We start from the raw sequence: 18,506 nt of genomic DNA on the forward strand, positions 1-18,506 counted from the left end.
TATTTTTTTTTATATGGAAGGGTGATGAAACTTCACTTTGTGACTTTGTGTCTTTTATAAATTCTACTATGGACTTTTTTGAGTTTACTTATACCTGTTCATTATTTAGATGTGATCTTACTTAAGGATTTTGAAACTTGCCAGTTTACATTCCATCTTTACAGGAAACCAACTTACTCCAGTAACAACTAATACTATTCTAGTAACCATCTACCTTTTCAAAAAAAAAAAGAGCCTAGTAAGAATTTCTAAAATAGTATCAGATGATATATGTTTTTTGGAAGAAATTATTAAGTTGGTTGAAATGTTTGTCAATAGAGGTTACCCCTTGAAATTCCTGGAAGCAATCAAAGCCAAGGTGGTATCAAAAAGACAAAGTAGTTTTGCTCCAGTTCTTGGTAGAGGTATTGACAGTGAAGCGACAGGTAATAATAAGGAAAGCAGCTCAAAAAACGATGAAAATTCTATGGTAATTAAATTCAGTAATGCTTCTAATGCCATTAAAGATATTGTCACGAGTAATTCCATGAAATGAATTTAAAAGGAAAAATAGAAAGATGGGTGGTGAACTGTGAAATAATCGGTGCTAAGAAAAATAAGGGTATGTTAAAGTGCAGATCTTGCTGCCAGTGCAAGTTTATTTTTGTAGGTGAAGTTTTAAAGTTAACAACTGTTCTGCAAGAATTTAGGCTGAATAAGACTTGTGATTGTAGTACAACGAGAGGTGATTTATTTAGCTTTTTGTGATTACTACCACTCATTATATATTGGTAAAACGGAAAGGGCTATTAAAATACAAATTTAAGAACATTACTATGAAATTCAAATTCAACAAGACAGCAATGCATTGTACAAACATAAACTTGCTTGTACAAATAATAAAAATTTCTGCTTTTTGTTTTAGAAGAAGTTTTATCAAACGCAATAGGGGGGCTTGGGAAGACACTTTAGAGTAAAGGAAGTTCCAGTGGCACTTAAGATTAAATGCTGGTATGCTGCCTGGATTAATTAACATGATGTCCATCAATAGTGTTCTAAAATTAAGAACAGCTAGGTGATAATTGTGTTACTGCTTAGTCTTTTACCATTTGGCTGGTGTAAAAGTTACATTTTGTAATACATTTGTTTTTAAACAATGTTTTTACACACTTCAGTTCATCTTTCATTTTAATTTTTGTCAAGCATTGTGATAGGTTAGCTTGTTAATTCGTAGCACATTTTCATTACTATTTAAATGCGATAAAATAAGCAAAAATAGAAGAAGGCTCCTGACCACGGCACTTGATGTTTATCAAAGGAACTGGAACATTCTTTGTGCTGACGAACAGGTTAAGGGGCTTGTGGGGGATACCCCTCGATATGCTTTCAAAAATAAAAAATCTTTAAAGAGATTATGTGGCCCTAAGTATGCACATGAGAACACTCCTGAATTCTCCCATCATAACTATGGCAACTCTTTTCCTGTAATAGATGTAATTTCTGTAAATGTTTAGATAGAAGTGGTAACTTTACACATCCGGATACAAAAAAAAAATTATGTTTTAGATTAGTAGCTGATTGTAATACCACTAATTTGGTATATTTAGCCTACTGTGTTGCATGCCAATCTTTTTATGTGGGTATGACTACACGTAGGCTAAGAGATTGTATCAGAGGACACTTGTACGATATTTCCAAGCAAGTTGGAACTAATGCACTGGCGAGACATGTCATAGAGAATGAGAACGGACATGAATTTAAATTTATGGTTATTGAGATTGTAGCTTTAGAACACAGAAAGGGTGACATTAGAAACAGGGTAGAAACCAAAGAGCTGGACTGGATTATTAGGATATGTGCAAATATGGGTAAAGGCTTAATGAAAATGTATCCATTACACCTATACTTCTTAATAGACCTCTTCCTAGGTAACTTGTGCTGTTATTATTCTGTATGCATTCTTAAGCTATTATTTATTCATTTTTTATTTATTTATCTGCACAGTTTTATCTTTGTATTTTCATATTTTTATATGCACTTTATATATGTATTTATATGCACTCTATATAGACCTTGATATGAGAGCATGATGTTGCAGCACTTTAAGATTTTGCATGAGTTTAATTGAATTGAGCTGCTTATTTGTTGAACTGGATTTAAACAGAGGATGATTTTGTGTATTTATTGTCTGATGAAGCAGCTTGTTGCTGCGAAAGCGCTCACCCATTACTTTGTTATTAAAGAGTTTATGTTTTTAAGTGCCGTGGTCTGGAGCCTTCTTCTATTTTTGCTTATTTTATACTTCGTTTTGCTGAAGGACCCATTTACCTTCACCACAAACTGGTTTTGGACTATTACTATTTAAATGCACTTTGGGAAATGTTTGTTATTGTGATGAAGTTCTGTTTGTTATTACAGAAAAAAGTGCTCCATAGTGTGTATATTGAACTTTTAAACTACATCGAGTTTGTGGCTTTCTTTCACCCTCCTTGGTTATTCCATTTGTTGTGTATGTGTTTTTGGGCACTTAGGGTATGGACTTTGGTATCTTCTGTTTTTTTGTTTTTGTCTTTATTTGTTCCGAGGTTTCTCCTGGCTTGCTTGGTTACTGTACAATAGACTCCCGTATTGCAAGAGTACAAAGTAAAGTGTTTGCTTGCCATATGGGCTTAGTTCTTTGTGGATCATTGGGTGTAGGCCTATGTGTAGTATTAGGTGTTGCACTTGGTGTGTGCTTTAGTGATTGTTTACGCTAGATGTTGCAGTTTGACAGCTGAGGAGGTCTTTGTGGTTTGGAGAGGTTTCTTTTAAGTGGCTTAGCATAAGAAGGTCTATGTGTGTGGTGAGCTGTATGAATGAAGGATGTCGTTTGTGTGTTCTTGACAACTTTGTTTGTTAGTGAGATTTTTGCCTCCAAGGAAGTTATGTATGCACGTCTCCTACATGTTGTAAGAAATTTCCTTAAGGAGTACATGAGACAATTGCTACATTGTATCAGGATGCTGATATTTGCCATGCTGGCCTCAGTAACGTTAGAAAATTGCAAGTCCATGTTGTCATGATTGTATTAGGGTTAAGCTATTATGGTCTAGGATCTAGCTTTTACAGGGTCACCTGAGTGGTGTCTAGGGTGAAGGCTAGATGTTAGATAGTAATATGATCTTAATGCTGTTTGATGCTCTAACTAGCTTCCTAAGCTTAGCTCCACACAAAGCCTTTCTGTGTTATGGGTTAAAGTCCAAAGTACAAACTTCATAGATTTGCTACTCTACAGGGTACTGCTAAACCACCACTGAGGAGTGAACAGCATTGCAAAAATGCCTAATTTATAGAGGACTGAAAAAAGTTAAAACGTAGCTCTTATGCTTTCTGGCCAATAAATTAATACACTTTGAGCTCCATAGAATGCCTCCCAACTCAGAAAGACCAGGTAAACACCTTCTTCCACAAGATAGATGATCTTGGAACTTCTTAATGTAAAAACACAACAAAAGTAGCTCTCAAGTGCAGGTTAACACCCAAGTAATTCCTTAAAAAGCCCACTGGCTGATGAAACAATTTAACTTTAAGCCTCCTTGTGTGTTTTCCAATTCGGACTGACCAGGCTAATTTACTACTGCCACTAGATTAGCAGTCCCAGAATTCTTAATGTAAAAACACACTTTGATTAGCCAAAAGTGGAAAGGACACAACTACCGACAAGTAATTGTCACTTAAGCCCCCTTCTCTGTTTCCCAACTCGGACAGACCAGGCTACCTTTCTACTCCCAATAGAATTGGAGTCCCAGTTTTCTTAATGTAAAAACACATTTTAGTTAGCCACAACTGAAAAAAAGCAAGTCTAACAACTAGCTACAAGTAATTGCAAGGCAATTCAAAGGCAGACAAGCTAGCAATGAGGGACACACCCACACACTTTAAGGCAATTTAAAAGTACATTAACAGTCTGGAGGGGGTGCTTCCCAATTTCTTCTGTCAGTAACCAGCAAAACGAGAAGAGGAGATAAGACTGTAGACTGTGAGGCGTTTGTAGGGCCAGGTATACAGAAGATAATATTGTGAGGAGCTTCCAATGCCAGATTTACAGTAAGGGCAGCAGCTCAAAAGCCTCAAAGTATAAAAGAACAACAGGAATATGGAAGGTGGGAGAGAAACAAATTCAGGAGAACATCTAGGCTCAGCACAGAAAACAAAACGCAAGGCAGACTATAAAAATGCCTTAAATTAATAGCCTTAACTTCAGATAAAGAGCAGACAAACTGATTTGAAAGGTAAGATAAGTGCAATTATGAATGTAGTTTAAATGTACTTCTCTGGATGCTAAATGTAGTTCAAATGCTTTATTATCAAGCTTCCAAGTTTCCAGCAGTCCCAAAACTCTAAATTTAACACTGCTATAGCTGTTTTTGTAGTTAAATCATGATTTTACCACAAATTACTTTATTTGAATTTTCTGTGGAGACTTTTTTTTTTCATTTCTAGCAAAGGCCAGTGCTGTTTTAAAAGGTTTCTATCTGATTTTAGGGCATATATTTGATTTTTGGCATTATTTTGAAAAGTGAATTTTACTTGGTACTCTGACTGTGCTGTTGTTTGCTAAACTGTGCAGGTTGTAGAAGAAGGATCAGCACATTTTAAATTGTTTCTGCTATATTTTATGCAGTTTAGCTCTATTTTCTGTGTGGGGACATAGTTTATATTTTCTGTTATTGCTGCCCGTAGTCAGCCTGTAATGGTGTTAGTGTATTATTCTGGCTAGTGTTTTTCCCCTGACTTGCTTGATCCTGATATGGCTGACCCCCCCCCTGGAAACAATCTGAAGCTTCACCACAGATTAGCAGAGTTTGTAGTCTTACTGAGGATGAGATTGCAAATGCTTTGGCTGTTCCTTCTGTTTCTTGACATAAGATGTCTATGAAACTGCATGTAAAACCCCTTTGGCTTGTGAACCAGTTCCTAATAAGGCTATACAAGATGTACTCTGAACTTGCAGTTCTCTTTGCTCCTTTGTCAGCTAACCCAGCTGTGGTTTCTCCAACTCACAAATCTAACAAGAGAGTCTTCGCTTCTTCTAACCCTACACCCCCAGATAAAACTGACAAGAGGTTAGAATCTCAAGCAAACATTTTGTCTAAGTCTATTAACTGAGTCTCCATAATTCTAATTTATTTAGGCATGTGGAGGTTTATTTTGCAATGTGCTTACAGTTTAGATGACTTTGCTGCATGTTTGCCTGACAAACAGAAGTGTTATATGAATGAGAATTATTTCTAGTATGACAGGTTTCAAAACATGCTTTGAGAAGTGTTTCAGAAGTTGTGGACGCAACTAAAAAAGCAGCCATTTCTGTTGTGTTAAGAAGGTATAGTTGGTTACGGGTCTATATTAGAACATCGAAGTTTCACAACTTCGAATATTCTAATATCGAACTCTATTCAGCGAAAGCTGACAACTTGAACATGCAGAACAGCAAATTTTTTTTCCTAGGGAAAAAATTCACTGTTCCACAACGCATACACACAACACAAGCACACCAAACAAACAGCAATCCACACACATACACCTAAAATCTTACATCTAACCCTACACTACACTCACACCACTAACTATCCACTTGCCTTAATCCAAACCCTAACCCTAAGGTCTGTCACTGTCGCACACTCACCTCACCCGCGCCCTAACCCTAACTCACTTACCCCGCCCTACCCCTCACATCCACACAATCACACACTTACCTGACCCGCGCCCTAACCCTAACTTACCTAACCCGCCCTAACCCTCACGTCCACACAATCGCACGCATACCTAACCCGCTCCCTAACCCTTACTCACCTAACCCGCACCCAATCGCACACTTACCTGAACCCAACCCTTAACTTTCCACCACAGTGCTGAAAATAGCGAAGTGACAGAAATGGACAACCAAATTCTTTCCCTAGGAAAAAAATTCAGTTTTCTATAGCTTCGCTATTTTCAGCTTTCGCTGAATAGGGGTCGATATTAGAACATTCGAATTTGTGAAACTTCGATGTTCTAATATAGACCCATTGGTTACATAGCCAGAAAGTTTTTTGAGGATTTAAAAAGTGAAATTTTTAATGCTTCTTTAAGTTTTGAATTGGTGTTTGGTCCTGCTCTTACCCAGATTCTCAAACAATGGGGTGATAGATGTAAATTGATGTATGGGGTATCTAGAGTGGGCCATATTCATATGTTCTCCCCGAATAAGGTGCCTTAACTTCAAAGTGCAGAACAAACAAAACTCCCAGCCTAGCAAGAGTCAAGGTACCAAGAAGAAATGGCAGGAGGATAATGCTTCCAAATCAAATGAAAGGGTTTTTTTTCTCAAAAAAGGATCAATCCTTTGCTGAAGAATGACTATGCTGAGACTTGGACATCCTGTTCCTTCCTCCTTGTCCCTTCTTCTCTTTCCTCTTCTCCAGGCTTTTAATGAACCTAGCAGTCTGGCCAAAAATAGTCTCAGTCAAATGGGTGCTGAGAATGATTCAGAGAGGATGCTCATGGCATTGGACAAAAAATCTTCATCCCTTTAGAGGAATCCCCCTGCACCCACCAGCCCATACACATCTGTTCTCTCCAGTACATCACATGTTGTATGCAGGGGTTATAGAACCAGTTCCTGTACCACAAAAAGATAAAGGATTTTATCTAAAAAGGAACTATTGTGGAGACCAGTGCTAGATTTGTCTTACCTAAATACCTTTCCTAAAATGCCCATATTCAAAATGCTCACCTTACAGATGGTCCCAACCCTTCTTCTAGGCTGCTCTTTCTTGGTGACTTGAGATGTGAAAGATGCTTATTATTATCTCATTCCAATTGCTTCCAACTTCAGGAAAGGCCTGATATTTGCTGTGTCTGGTTCACATTATCAGTTTTTGTCATTGCCCTTTGGGCCATCTACTATGCTTCAAGTATTCTCAAAGTGCCTGGCTCCTGTGGTTGCTTACTGTGGGACCTAGGGCATCCACATTTTCCCTTATTTAGATGACTTGCTGATTTGTGCAGAGCCTGTTTTCAGGTGTTTAGAATAATTAGACAAGGTCTCAACCATTCTAGCTTATATGTGCTTCATATTGATACTACGAAAATCCTGTCTCACATCCTCTTAAAGAATTGTCTTCCTGGGGTGTATGATATACACAGAAAAAATGACCTTTCTACCAGAATATAAAGTCCTGACTACCAGAATATAAAGTCCTGACTACCAGAATATAAAGTCCTGACTTATCAGAACATTTTCAAGGATTCCTCTCTTTAAGAATCCGCCAACACAAGAAAGTTTCCCAAAATTCTAGGCCTCGTGGCATCAGTAATCCTCATGATACCACTGGCAAACTCTATATGAGAAAGATTAAGTGGTACTTACAAAATTGTTGGTCCCAGTACCTGCATGCCTTAGAGTTTTAGGTACCAGTGTTGGAATTTGTGAAATGAGAGTTACAATTGCCAACATGACCAAATCACCTAGAGCCATATTTTACACCTTCTACTGGCTAGTCCTGCCAAGGTGCACAGTCTGTGATCTGTGTTCTCCTATCTTGAGGATACTGTGCACCACAGTAGATGCCCAAATCGGTTGGTATGTACAACTCTTCCCCCTACAGGGCACCATGTACAGTCTGTGCTTCTGCCCACAGCTCCATTCATTGGTGAGTTTGAGATGGAAACACTTAGCATGTTTTTGGACATGGGAGGAGCTCCACTGAGACACAGGGAGAACACGCGAATTCCAAACAGGCATTGGTCAGAGGTCAGGATCGAACCTTGCATCTTGTGCATGGGAGGCGAAGACCTTAACCATTATGCCAACTGATAGTCTGAGTCAGGTATGGAAATAAGATACATAAGGAAAACTGGTGGTGGAATGCAGAGGTCCAGGAAGTCATCAAAAGAAAGAAGGAGTGCCGGAAGAAGTGGGAGATAGAAAAGTCTGACCAGGCTAGGAAGGACTACTGGTTGGCTAAGAAAGAAGTTGCAGTAGCAAAGAATAGGGCATCGGAGGCACTCTACCAGCTTCTGGAAAGTGATTCAGTAAGTGGCACAAAGAAGCTATATCAGGTTGCAAGACAAAGACAGAAAGATAAAGAAGATAGTCCTTCATAAGGGATGCCAGCAACATATTGCTCACCAGTCCACAGGACATCAAAGGCAGATGGAAGGAGTATTTACAGCAGCTTCTGAATGAAGAAAACCCCACAGAAGCTGTACTGGCCCAGAAACAGCCTGGGATGAGAGAAGAAGAGGCGCCCACCCTAGAAGAAGTAAGAACAACACTGAGGAAAATAAAGTCAGGGAACGCAGCAGGCTCAGATGAGGTTACAGCAGATATGATAAAGATGCTGGGTGAGACAGGGGAGAAATGGCTCCTGAGGGTACTCATAGCAGTGTGGAAAGAAAGGCGTATTCCAGATGACTGGAGAATAAGCATACTCATGCCAGTGTACAAGGAAAAAGGGGACAACCACAACTGTGGGCAGTACAGAGACATCAAACTCCTATCACATTGCATAAAAGTTCTGGAGCGGGTGATTGATAAACGGATACACAGAGTAGTAGAATGTAAGATAGAAGATGAGCAGTTCAGTTTTAGATTAGGATGCAGCACAATTGGCCCAATATTTGCAGTGAGACAGATACCTGAGAAGAAGCTAGAGATGAGGAGAGAGTCCAACTGGGCATTCCTAGACTTGGAGAAAGCATATTTCAAGGTCACAAAAAAGCTGATGTAGGCAGTACTGTGGTGGTTTGAAGTCCCAGAAATATTGGTAGAATTAGTGCAGGCTATGTACAAGGACCCTATGACTCAAGTAGGAGCAGTGTTTGGCCGCACGGAAGGTTTCCCAGTAGCAGAGGGTGTACATCAGGGTTCAGCTCTGAGCCCACTGCTGTTCATACTGGTGATGGACTACATTAGCAAACAGATCGGAGGGGACAGATCAACAAAGCTGCTGTATGCAGACGATGTGGCATTACAGGCAGACTCTGAGCAAGAACTTCAGCAAAGGATAGTTGAATAGAATGCAAAACTGAGGGCACATGGGATGAAACTAAACACAGATAAGACAGTGGTATAGGCAGCAAATTGGGGAAATCAGAAGAAGCTGAGAATAGAGATAGAAAGGAATGTAGAGGAACAGGTAAACAGCTTCAAGTATCTGAGAGGGGTGGTTGAAGATAAGGGGAGTCTGATTGAAGAGATCAGAGCTAGAATCAGTGGGGCTGCAGCCAACTGGCATAGAGTATCAGGTGTAGTCTGTGACAGAAGAATGCCAAAGAAGCTGAAAAATAAAGCGTACAAGACAGTGGTGCAACCAGTACTACTCTTATGGTACAGAAACCTGGACAGTAAAGGCAGAACAGTTGAAGAAACTAGAGGTGATGGAAATGAAATGCCTGAGAAATGTGGTAGGATGCACACTGTGGGACAGACAAAGAAATGAGGACATAAAAGCAGAAGCCAAAGTAGCTCCAAATGCAGAAAACATCAAAGAGAACAGATTACGGTGGTTTGGACATGTGCAGAAAAGCAGAAGACAATCTTGTGAGGAAGATTTGGGACAGAAAGGAGGAAGGTAAGAGGATGCGAGGACGTTCAGCAAAGAGGTAAATGGATTGTGTGAAAGAAGATGTGCGACAGTCAGGCATGAGTGTTGAAGAAGGCAGGAGTGTGACACTGAATGGAGAGAGTTGGCAACAGTTAACACAATACCCCATCCCATGTAAAAAAAAAATGGAAAAAAGGGGTCTGATGATGATGTTACAATTGTGGAGGGGTCAGATGTCTCTCAGTCCAGGCCTACTGTTCTCCCTTCAGACCCCAGCTTTGTCAGTCCAGATGGACTAATCAGATTTTTCATAGGGAGCAGTGTCTATGGGATTTCAAGTGCAAGGTGAATGGGATCCTTCGGATACTACAAATCACACAAATGTCAAAGAAACGTTAACAATGTTTCAGGCCTTAAAAGCCCTTCACCACTTATGGTCTCCAGGTTCCATTTTAGTGGTCACAGACAACGCCACAGTTATGAGGTACTTGAACAACCAAAGATTTATAAATTCATATCTTCTTTGACAGTTAGCAATGATAGCCTGGGAGCTAGCCTTACAGTATTCTCTGAGGCTTTGGGCGTTGCACATCCCATCAGAGCAAAACATAGTAGCAGAGAGAGTAAGCAGGTTCCAGATAGACCCTCACAAGTTTAAATTCAGGACATAGCTCTTTCAGGAACCACCTCAATTAGATCTGCTTTCCTCCTTTCAAAACAGACACTTGGGAAATTTATGTTTGAAACACTCTTGCATCTATGCTCAGAGGACAGACGCATTCTTGTTTCTTTGGACAGGAATGTTCCTTTATGCATTTCCACTGATACCCAAGGTACTTCTGAAGATTCAGAAAGAATTACCAAAGATCATTGTAGTGATCTCCTTTTAGTCTAGGCAAAATTGGTTCTCCCTTTTAATAGACTTGACCAAGGTTAATTAACACAAGCTTCTTCACACTCTGATTCTGCTCACACATTGTCAGGGCGACTGATGCAGCCCATGATAGAGTGGTTGGAACTGACAGCATTTATAATTCTATCTTGATACCTTTAAGGCACTTGTTCTATTATGATGTACAGAAGGTATTGAAGGAGGCAAGAAAACCTACAACTAGAAAATCTTATATTTACAAGTGGAAGGAGTTTTCTAGGTGGTGCCTATCCGATAACAGAGGACTCAGTTAGGTGTCTACCCCTCTGGTTTTGGAATATTTGTCTGAGCTACTCAGTGATGACTTATCTTATGCATCTATCAAAGTGCATCTTGTAGCCATCTCAGCTTGTCTGGTCATGGATCATTCTCTTTCATTTTTTTTTTGGTTCGAACAGCTTATGAAAGGAGAGTTGGACTGGAAACCCCCATTGAAAGCAAATTCCTCCTCCTTGGGATCCCAACTTTGTTCTTGAAAATTTGACCATATCTCAGTCTGAACGTGTCTTTCAGGCTGATTTAAAGTTCATCAATTGGAAAACTGTTTGGCTTATTCCTCTTACATCTGCAAGGTAAGTCTCTGAGCTGCAAGTTCTCATGATGGGCCAACCTTATCTGATTTCCTATAAGGAAGGAGTTGTTTTATCCACTAATCCATGTTTTATGCAAAACATTGTTTCTTAATTTACTCTGAATCAAGCCATCAGTCCCCCGTTTTTTTTTCTGGAACCAAAAAACAAGGGAGAGAAGATTCTGCATACCTTGGATGTGCACAGGCAGCTCAAGTTCTACTTTGACAAAACTATTCCTTTCAGGAAGGCTGAAAAGCTGTTTATTTTCTGTTCTGGGGCTAAGAAGGGTCATCCTGTCTCTAAACAGATGATTGCTTGCTGGTTGTCCCCTGCTATTGTTTTTTTTTTTTTTTTTGGTACTTTTACCATGGTAAATCTATTCCAGACAAGGTTAAGGTGTATTCCACCAGAGCATTATCTTTTTTGGTGGCATATTTCAAAGGAGTGTACTCTAGAAGGATTCTAGAGGAAGCAATGTGGCCCTCTGGTCATAACTTTGTAAGGTGCTACAAACTGGATTATTTCTCAAGTTCCAGGGCAGTCGTTGTGAGGACCATTCTCCAGGGGCTCCTGGGTCCTTATTCTTCCTCTTCCCAGGTAGGGTGAGCTTTGGAAATCTATCTATATTCCAGTTATGCAGTGTGAATGATGAACACATTAGAGTTATATAAGTCCTACTTATCTGTTACAGTAAATGTTCGAATTTCAAATTGCGTCAGTGGCAACACCCACTCACAATCCCCCTTATATATTTCCATGGTATCCAACCTTGTTGTGATGTCGGTTGGCTTTGGTATTTGTGTTGATGCTTTTTGGCTATGAATTAGCTGGTTTCAGGCAATTCACGCTTCTGGTTCTCCTTGTATTTTCCTCCTTAGCCCTAAAATTTTTTATAACTGACTTTCTGTGATGGGATTAAGCTTCTCCTGAGGGGAACAGCTTTTCCAATCATGTATCACAAGGAGTAAGAGGAGAAAATTCTGAGCTCTGAGAAGCTGCCAGTGTGTGTTTGGAGAGACACAGAACCCATATGCTACTGAGGCAATATGAAATTCGAACATCTGCTGTTACAGTTAAGTAGGATTTTCACAATTGTACTTTCTTACTCCTTAAGGATATACAGCCTTGACCACCCCCCACTCTCAGTTCTTCCCTGCATCAGTATTAGCCTTCCTTTACCCTTTCCTCCTGACCCTTGATACCCTAACATACTATTCCTCCTCTTTTTTACCTGTCTGAACTAAACTCTCCACCCTCTTCCACTTCACCAACTTTTGACATTCTGATGTACCATCCTTCCATCGTCTCCTACCATTTGACTAATTTTGTACATCATACCCTTCTTTGCCCTCCTGTTAACACTCCTACCTTTCCTCCTCTTCATGCCTAAACCAATGCTTTCACCACAATTTTTCCTTGTTTGCTTCTTTTATTATCCTTCAGCTCCCCGCAGTGACCCAGGCCTCGCCCACCCTTATAACTAGCAGTACTACACTGCTTTTGCAGTGCTTCACCTAATTTCCTTGCTTATTTGTTTTTGCTCATTTTACTTGTACCCACCCCACATGCTTAGATACCTCCATTTCATCATGCAGTATACTTGTTGCATGTTGTAAACCCCCTCATATAAATGTTTAGGTTTAACACAGCATTCTTAAACTTTGGACAGTCCGTACAGTTTTTGATCTCTTTTCTTTCACTAGTAATGCCATGCATCCCTCTCTGATATTTGTCTGTTCATTTTTTCCATTGCTGTCTTGTTATGGTGCTATCTACTTTTGATTCACTTTAATACTCTCTGCTCACTTCAAAGTTTTTAATTCACTCTTAACACCCTTGACTCACACCATCATTTTCTATTTCCATGGTATGACACACAAAAAAGACGTGTATCTGTCATCACATCATACATAAAGTAGCACATCACAGTCCCTCACAACCTACCCTGCCCTCCCTTCTTCTGCAGTAGCAGAAGTTGCGTTCTGTATCTGAGACTTACTATTCATCTCCCCTACAGCTGGCTGTTTTAATTAGGCACTAAACTGCTCAGTGGACATTTATACCCAGTCTGATCAAAGCAGCATATGGAATTCATCATAACTCTCCCAGCCAAGCAAACAATGTTTGTATTGTTAATACCCAACTGTGTGTGCGCCTACATACAGACCTGGTTATTATCATCTTCATTTCATTCTTTACATAAGATTGCCTCACTGATTGTTAATGAAGAGACTTTATTAAGAAGCATTAATATTTTATAGCTATTATAATGACATTATTGCAGCTTTCATCTCTTAACTCATGATGTTCCTAATTCAGACTAATAATCAGTCACTGACTCCAGCACTCAGGACAATACTATGCAGTCAGTACAAATCATGTAACACAATGTAGGCCTACATTTTAGGAAACCACACACAGATCTTATTGCAATCTGCAGAATTCAGTTCAAAGAATCTCCATACAGTGTGCACGTTCTTTGAAGTAATCTAGGCCTGCAACAGTCCCAGCAATACCCAGGCAGCTTGATATCCCTTCACAAGGATTAGCAGTACATATCCTCTTTGCAGTCAGCTAATGTGCACACACCCTATCCACCTCCTTGTACATTTGTAACCCAGCCACAATTTTTGATAGTACTGGTCTTCCACCAGTGGGCATGCACATCGATTCCCTGCATGAGCCCTCCAACAGCATACATTACACTGCCATAAATCATGCTGTCTTACTCCACAGTCCAATGTAGCAATTTTACCTCATCTGGTTAGCTGTTGGTTTTTCACACACAGGTTTCTGAAGTATGCAACAACCTTCCTAAGGACAGCGATGAATCAGAACTAAAAAATAATCAAAGAATCAATAGGCAGGCTTTTGGCAGTTATGTGGTAGATTGGATTGAAGGTTATTTGCTAATGTGGATCCAGAATTGGCTGGGATTTATGCAGAATTCCATATAGTAAGACTGAAACCTTCTTTACATGAAATGCTGTTACAGAAAAGGATGTATATATTAGCACATATATTGAGGAAGGCTGTCATAGATTATTCTGTGCTATACCTGGCCTTTGCCAAAAATACCCCAGCCCCCTGGATGGTCTGATGTACAATGTATACTTCAGTAATTAAAAGGTATGGCTGGCTGTGTAATCAAATTCATACATGACACAGGGCATGACCACACTTGATACATATACAATCATAGACAATCTCACTTTTTTACAATCTGATGTGGTAGGACAGAATTTCAGATGAATGAAATGTCCTCTGTACTGAACATCCTGCTGCACCTTGCCTGATCACCCTAAGTACTGTCAGTGCCTGTGCAGAGCTGCAGGGACAAGAGATTCTCTCTGCTGGATGCAGGTTACAGACCTTTCCATCACTGAACCACTTTGGGTGCTATTATCTGTCGAGGACTGGGGATAGGAGGATTATCATTCTTCCTTCTCTGATAAATCCTGGGATGATGAGGGATGGCATTGCACATCAATGAGAACTGCTGTTGCCGAATTCCACTTCTGGAGATATATCTATGCTTTTACATATGGTGTATCATCTTCCAGTGTTGTATGTGTAGTCAGAAATTTCTTAGCTGCATTGCTGACTCATATGCCTACATACCCTTTTTCTATGGTTTTTGTTTGTGCCTTTCGGCTTTTCCCTGTTAGGGGTCGCCACAGCGGAACTCCGGTCTGCTAATGATTGGTAGTGGATTTTTACGTACTGGGTTACCAGCCCTGACACACAACCTTCAACTAAGGCACGCCCCATTCACATATGCCTCCACACAGAAGATGCTCTAGCTGAGAATCGAACGGGACAATGTCTTGGTATGAGGCGACAAAGCTACCGCAGCACCACCACCGCAGGCACACCCTTTTGGTATACAACCTAAATAGCAAAGTTAGGATGTAACAATTAGATTAGAAGCTTTTAACTGGATAGCTAGCATCAAAATAAGTATGTCACTCGTCACTCTGGACACAGTTATTTTCGTTGAAGGCTCTTTTGAATCTTTTTAATTTCATTCATGTTTTTGAAGCTGAGGCACTTGGTCTCCTGCTTTGCAAAATGTTGCCACCTTGAACAGTAGTTTGTATGCTAGAGCTTACACATTGTTTGTTTGGGTAAACCTAGGCACGTCTCCATCTTTTCACTTACACCAGATGTTAAATACCTTGCATCCAACCTAACCTGTTCATGAATCCAATCATTTTCTGTTTGGTAGAGTAGATAGGGTGGGGTAAGTTGTAGTTTTCTGTATTTCCCAGAGTGACAAATTCTCCTCTGAGTTTTGAATCCTAAAAATTACAGATATTTTAGTTAATTCAAATACCTAAACAAAAACTAAATAAAAAGGAAACGGTAAGATATTTTCCTGTTAGCTTTTTTATTGAAATTGATATGTACAGATCGGAGTGTGAGAATGACTTCTAGACCTGGAAGTAAGATTGTAAAAGCAACTGCAAATTAGTCATTCATTTCTGGTTGCTTTACCACAATGGTCTGTCTGGACAAAAACCCATTTTCAGTTGAGATATAGGGACAAAAGCTCCAGTGTACACGTAAATCAGAAATGTGCATTTACATAGGTACAATAAACAGATATTTACACAGTGAAAATATACCATGTATAAAGTTATATATTTACACAGAGAGAAAAATAAACATTGTAGGGTGCCTAGTATATATAATATGATGCTTAATAAAGCAAAGCAGTTATATGAATCAGGAGGATTCCATTAAGTGCCTTCATTTATGAAATATCTAATGATGAATAGATACCAGTCTAGTAAATGTCTCTCCACCTTTTCTCCCTTCTTCCTGTCAATACTGGTGTGCCACAGGGCTCCATTCTCAGCCCTCTACTCTTCAATGTATTTACTAACAATTCACATGAATCCTGTCAGCAAGCTTCCCTCATACGATACACTGATAATTCTATCATAATATGCATTTCCAGCAACCTAATACATCTTCAGTGAATTACTCCAGAAACATTTAACTCTGTTGAAATATGCCTACGGGATAATCACCTGCTACTAAATCTCAAAAATAACTAAATTGCTTCTCTCTTTTCCAAAATCCCATTTCCATGAAAAAAAAACAACTTTAAAATTTCATCCTTAACTAATACCATGATTGAAATTACCCCACATACAAAATGTCTTGGCATGACAATTGACAATGATCTTAAATTCTATTTATATATCCACAACAGCATCAAAAACTAGGTACCCTACAGAGAGTAAAGAAATTCCTTATAAACTCTGCCAAGGTAACTCTGGCTACCACTTAACTCTTACTCTCTGTCCTGTGTGGAGCCCCTATCATGACCAACCTACAACCTATACTTAGTTCTAAACTTAAACAATACTGCAACTAAGTCACTAGATTCACTTGCAACAAACCTTACCAGACCCACCACTCTTTAGCGATAAAAACACTAAACTGACTCGAACTTCTCACCACCTTTTACTCAGTTTATCTTAACCCACAAAATCATCCATTACCCATTCCTCCAGTTCAACAATTAGCCTCATACTCCAATACCATCTTCCAAACCAACCCTTTTAGTCAAATGATAAACCACTGCATACCATCTACCAACCAACCACAAAGGTCTGCTGGGGTCAGTCTCTCTTCCAATAGTGTAGGTAGAACTTGGAACAAAATTCCTGTATCAATCAGGTCTATCTCACACCTTCATCTTTTCAAAATCTTACCAAAAGACTTCTTGTCTGCTTTCTGGCTTTGTCCCTGCCCCTAATCTGGGACATAGCTCTCCTAACACCCTTTATCAACTTTCTTATACCTCCATTAAAATTCCTAAATGACTTAACCGGCTTATCCCCCTTCTAATACTTCACTTTATAGTCCTTGCTAAACTACTATACCTACTTCTAATTAGCACAGCCAAATTACTGTTCCGTCACTACTTCCCTATTAACACATACCTCACTCTTCTGTATTTCCTAAATTACTCCTATCTTATACACCACAGGACTCTTTTGTCTGTAAATTCTCAATACAATGCTTGTATATTAATGTTTGTGAATATCAATAGAAATTGTATTATACTGTATATTCACTGAAAGTGCATTATGATACCTTGGAGCTTTTCTACCCGGGCCTTCACTGAGAAAGGGCAATTGTGCCCAGTCAGACTTTTCCAGTAAACAAAGAAATCAATCAACAAATAAATAACATAAATGTCTCATGTTAAAGCAGTCTGGTTATACTTGGTTTACAATTTCCAGTTAGTGGATATAAACTTTCTGAACTGGGACTTGAAAGAAATTTGCTTTGTGGTGTACATTAGAGATTGAAGAGCACTGTTGCAGAGCTCTGAGTCAGTGCTGGAGAAGTGTAAGTCCTTATTCTAAATGAATTATTAGTCATTCTGTGTAAGAACAGTTATGTTAAAGTATTGATTTTATTTAGCTGGTTTCACATTGTTAAATAATTGTACAGCTATGGCATGATGCTAAAGTTTATAATTTGTTTTTTATACTGTTTTAGTTGGGAGGACTAACACCTCTTCACATTGCTGTAGCCCTGCCTGGAGAGGAAGGAGTTAAGATCACAGAATTGTTACTGCATGCCTGTGCTGACCCTGATGTCAGAGCTGAAGATGTAGATGATACTTATGCACCTGATCGTGTAAGTTCATTTAGTCTTTATTTTTTCATAATGAGCAAAAGCCACTATAACATCCATGTTGTAATGAAAATTACTAGATTTGCTAAAGGGCAGAGTTTCTTTATATAGAAACAAATCTAAGAGTATACTATGATCTGCATTTTGCTTTCCTTCCGCTCTACTTACATACATATTTTAAGCTTGAAATAATAGGATACACCAAGGTGTTTTCTAAGGCACAAGATGGCATGGGCAGTGCTACACTGGGGCAAAGTAACAAAAAAAAAATATTAAACCTATATTTTATTATTATACAGTCTGCATCTGCAATTCATTTGTTGCTCTTTGCAACCTTTTGCAGTGCTTTTCCGGCGATCTCTAGTCATGAATAAAGACTGCCAGGAGCTTTATCTTTAAGGACAGTTTTCACTTTGCAAGTTAGTGTCTTTCTTTCTAAACTGTGTAAGGAAGACAGATAAAATTGTGGGCAATGACACTAGTAAACACTGCCCACAGCAGAATATACATGATGTTTTAAGTGTGAAAAGGAGGATCACAAAGCTGGGGTAAGAGAATACCTCTCAACTGCCCTGATTTTCGCAGCATGTCCAGATTTTTGCTCATAGTTTTGGTGTGTTCCTCATAAAATTTGTAGCTTTCTGGCAAATCATTGAGAATTGAAGTCAATAAATACTGACATACATTTGCGTTTCAGACTTCGCATCCTTCAGAAAATGCATACTAATGCAAAACCCGTCATTCTAACAAACGTTCTAAGTTTGTAAGAGCAGTATTTAAAAGTTGCCCCTAATT

The 18,506-nt window shown here is 39.2% G+C and overlaps 1 protein-coding gene across 1 annotated transcript in view; it reads left to right on the forward strand.

Annotated features, from left to right (window-relative positions):
* ANKMY1 (ankyrin repeat and MYND domain containing 1) overlaps nt 1-18,506 on the forward strand; it is a 1,970,922-nt gene that overhangs the window by 763,826 nt on the left and 1,188,590 nt on the right. Inside the window, exon 9 of the mRNA XM_044070101.1 lies at nt 17,574-17,714. Coding sequence (XP_043926036.1) covers nt 17,574-17,714 — 141 coding nt within the window. The remainder of the gene's footprint in view (nt 1-17,573; nt 17,715-18,506) is intronic.

The sequence above is a fragment of the Protopterus annectens genome, chromosome 4.part1, assembly GCF_019279795.1.
Source record: "Protopterus annectens isolate FY-2018-M chromosome 4.part1, PAN1.0, whole genome shotgun sequence".
Taxonomy (NCBI): Eukaryota; Metazoa; Chordata; order Ceratodontiformes; family Protopteridae; genus Protopterus; species Protopterus annectens.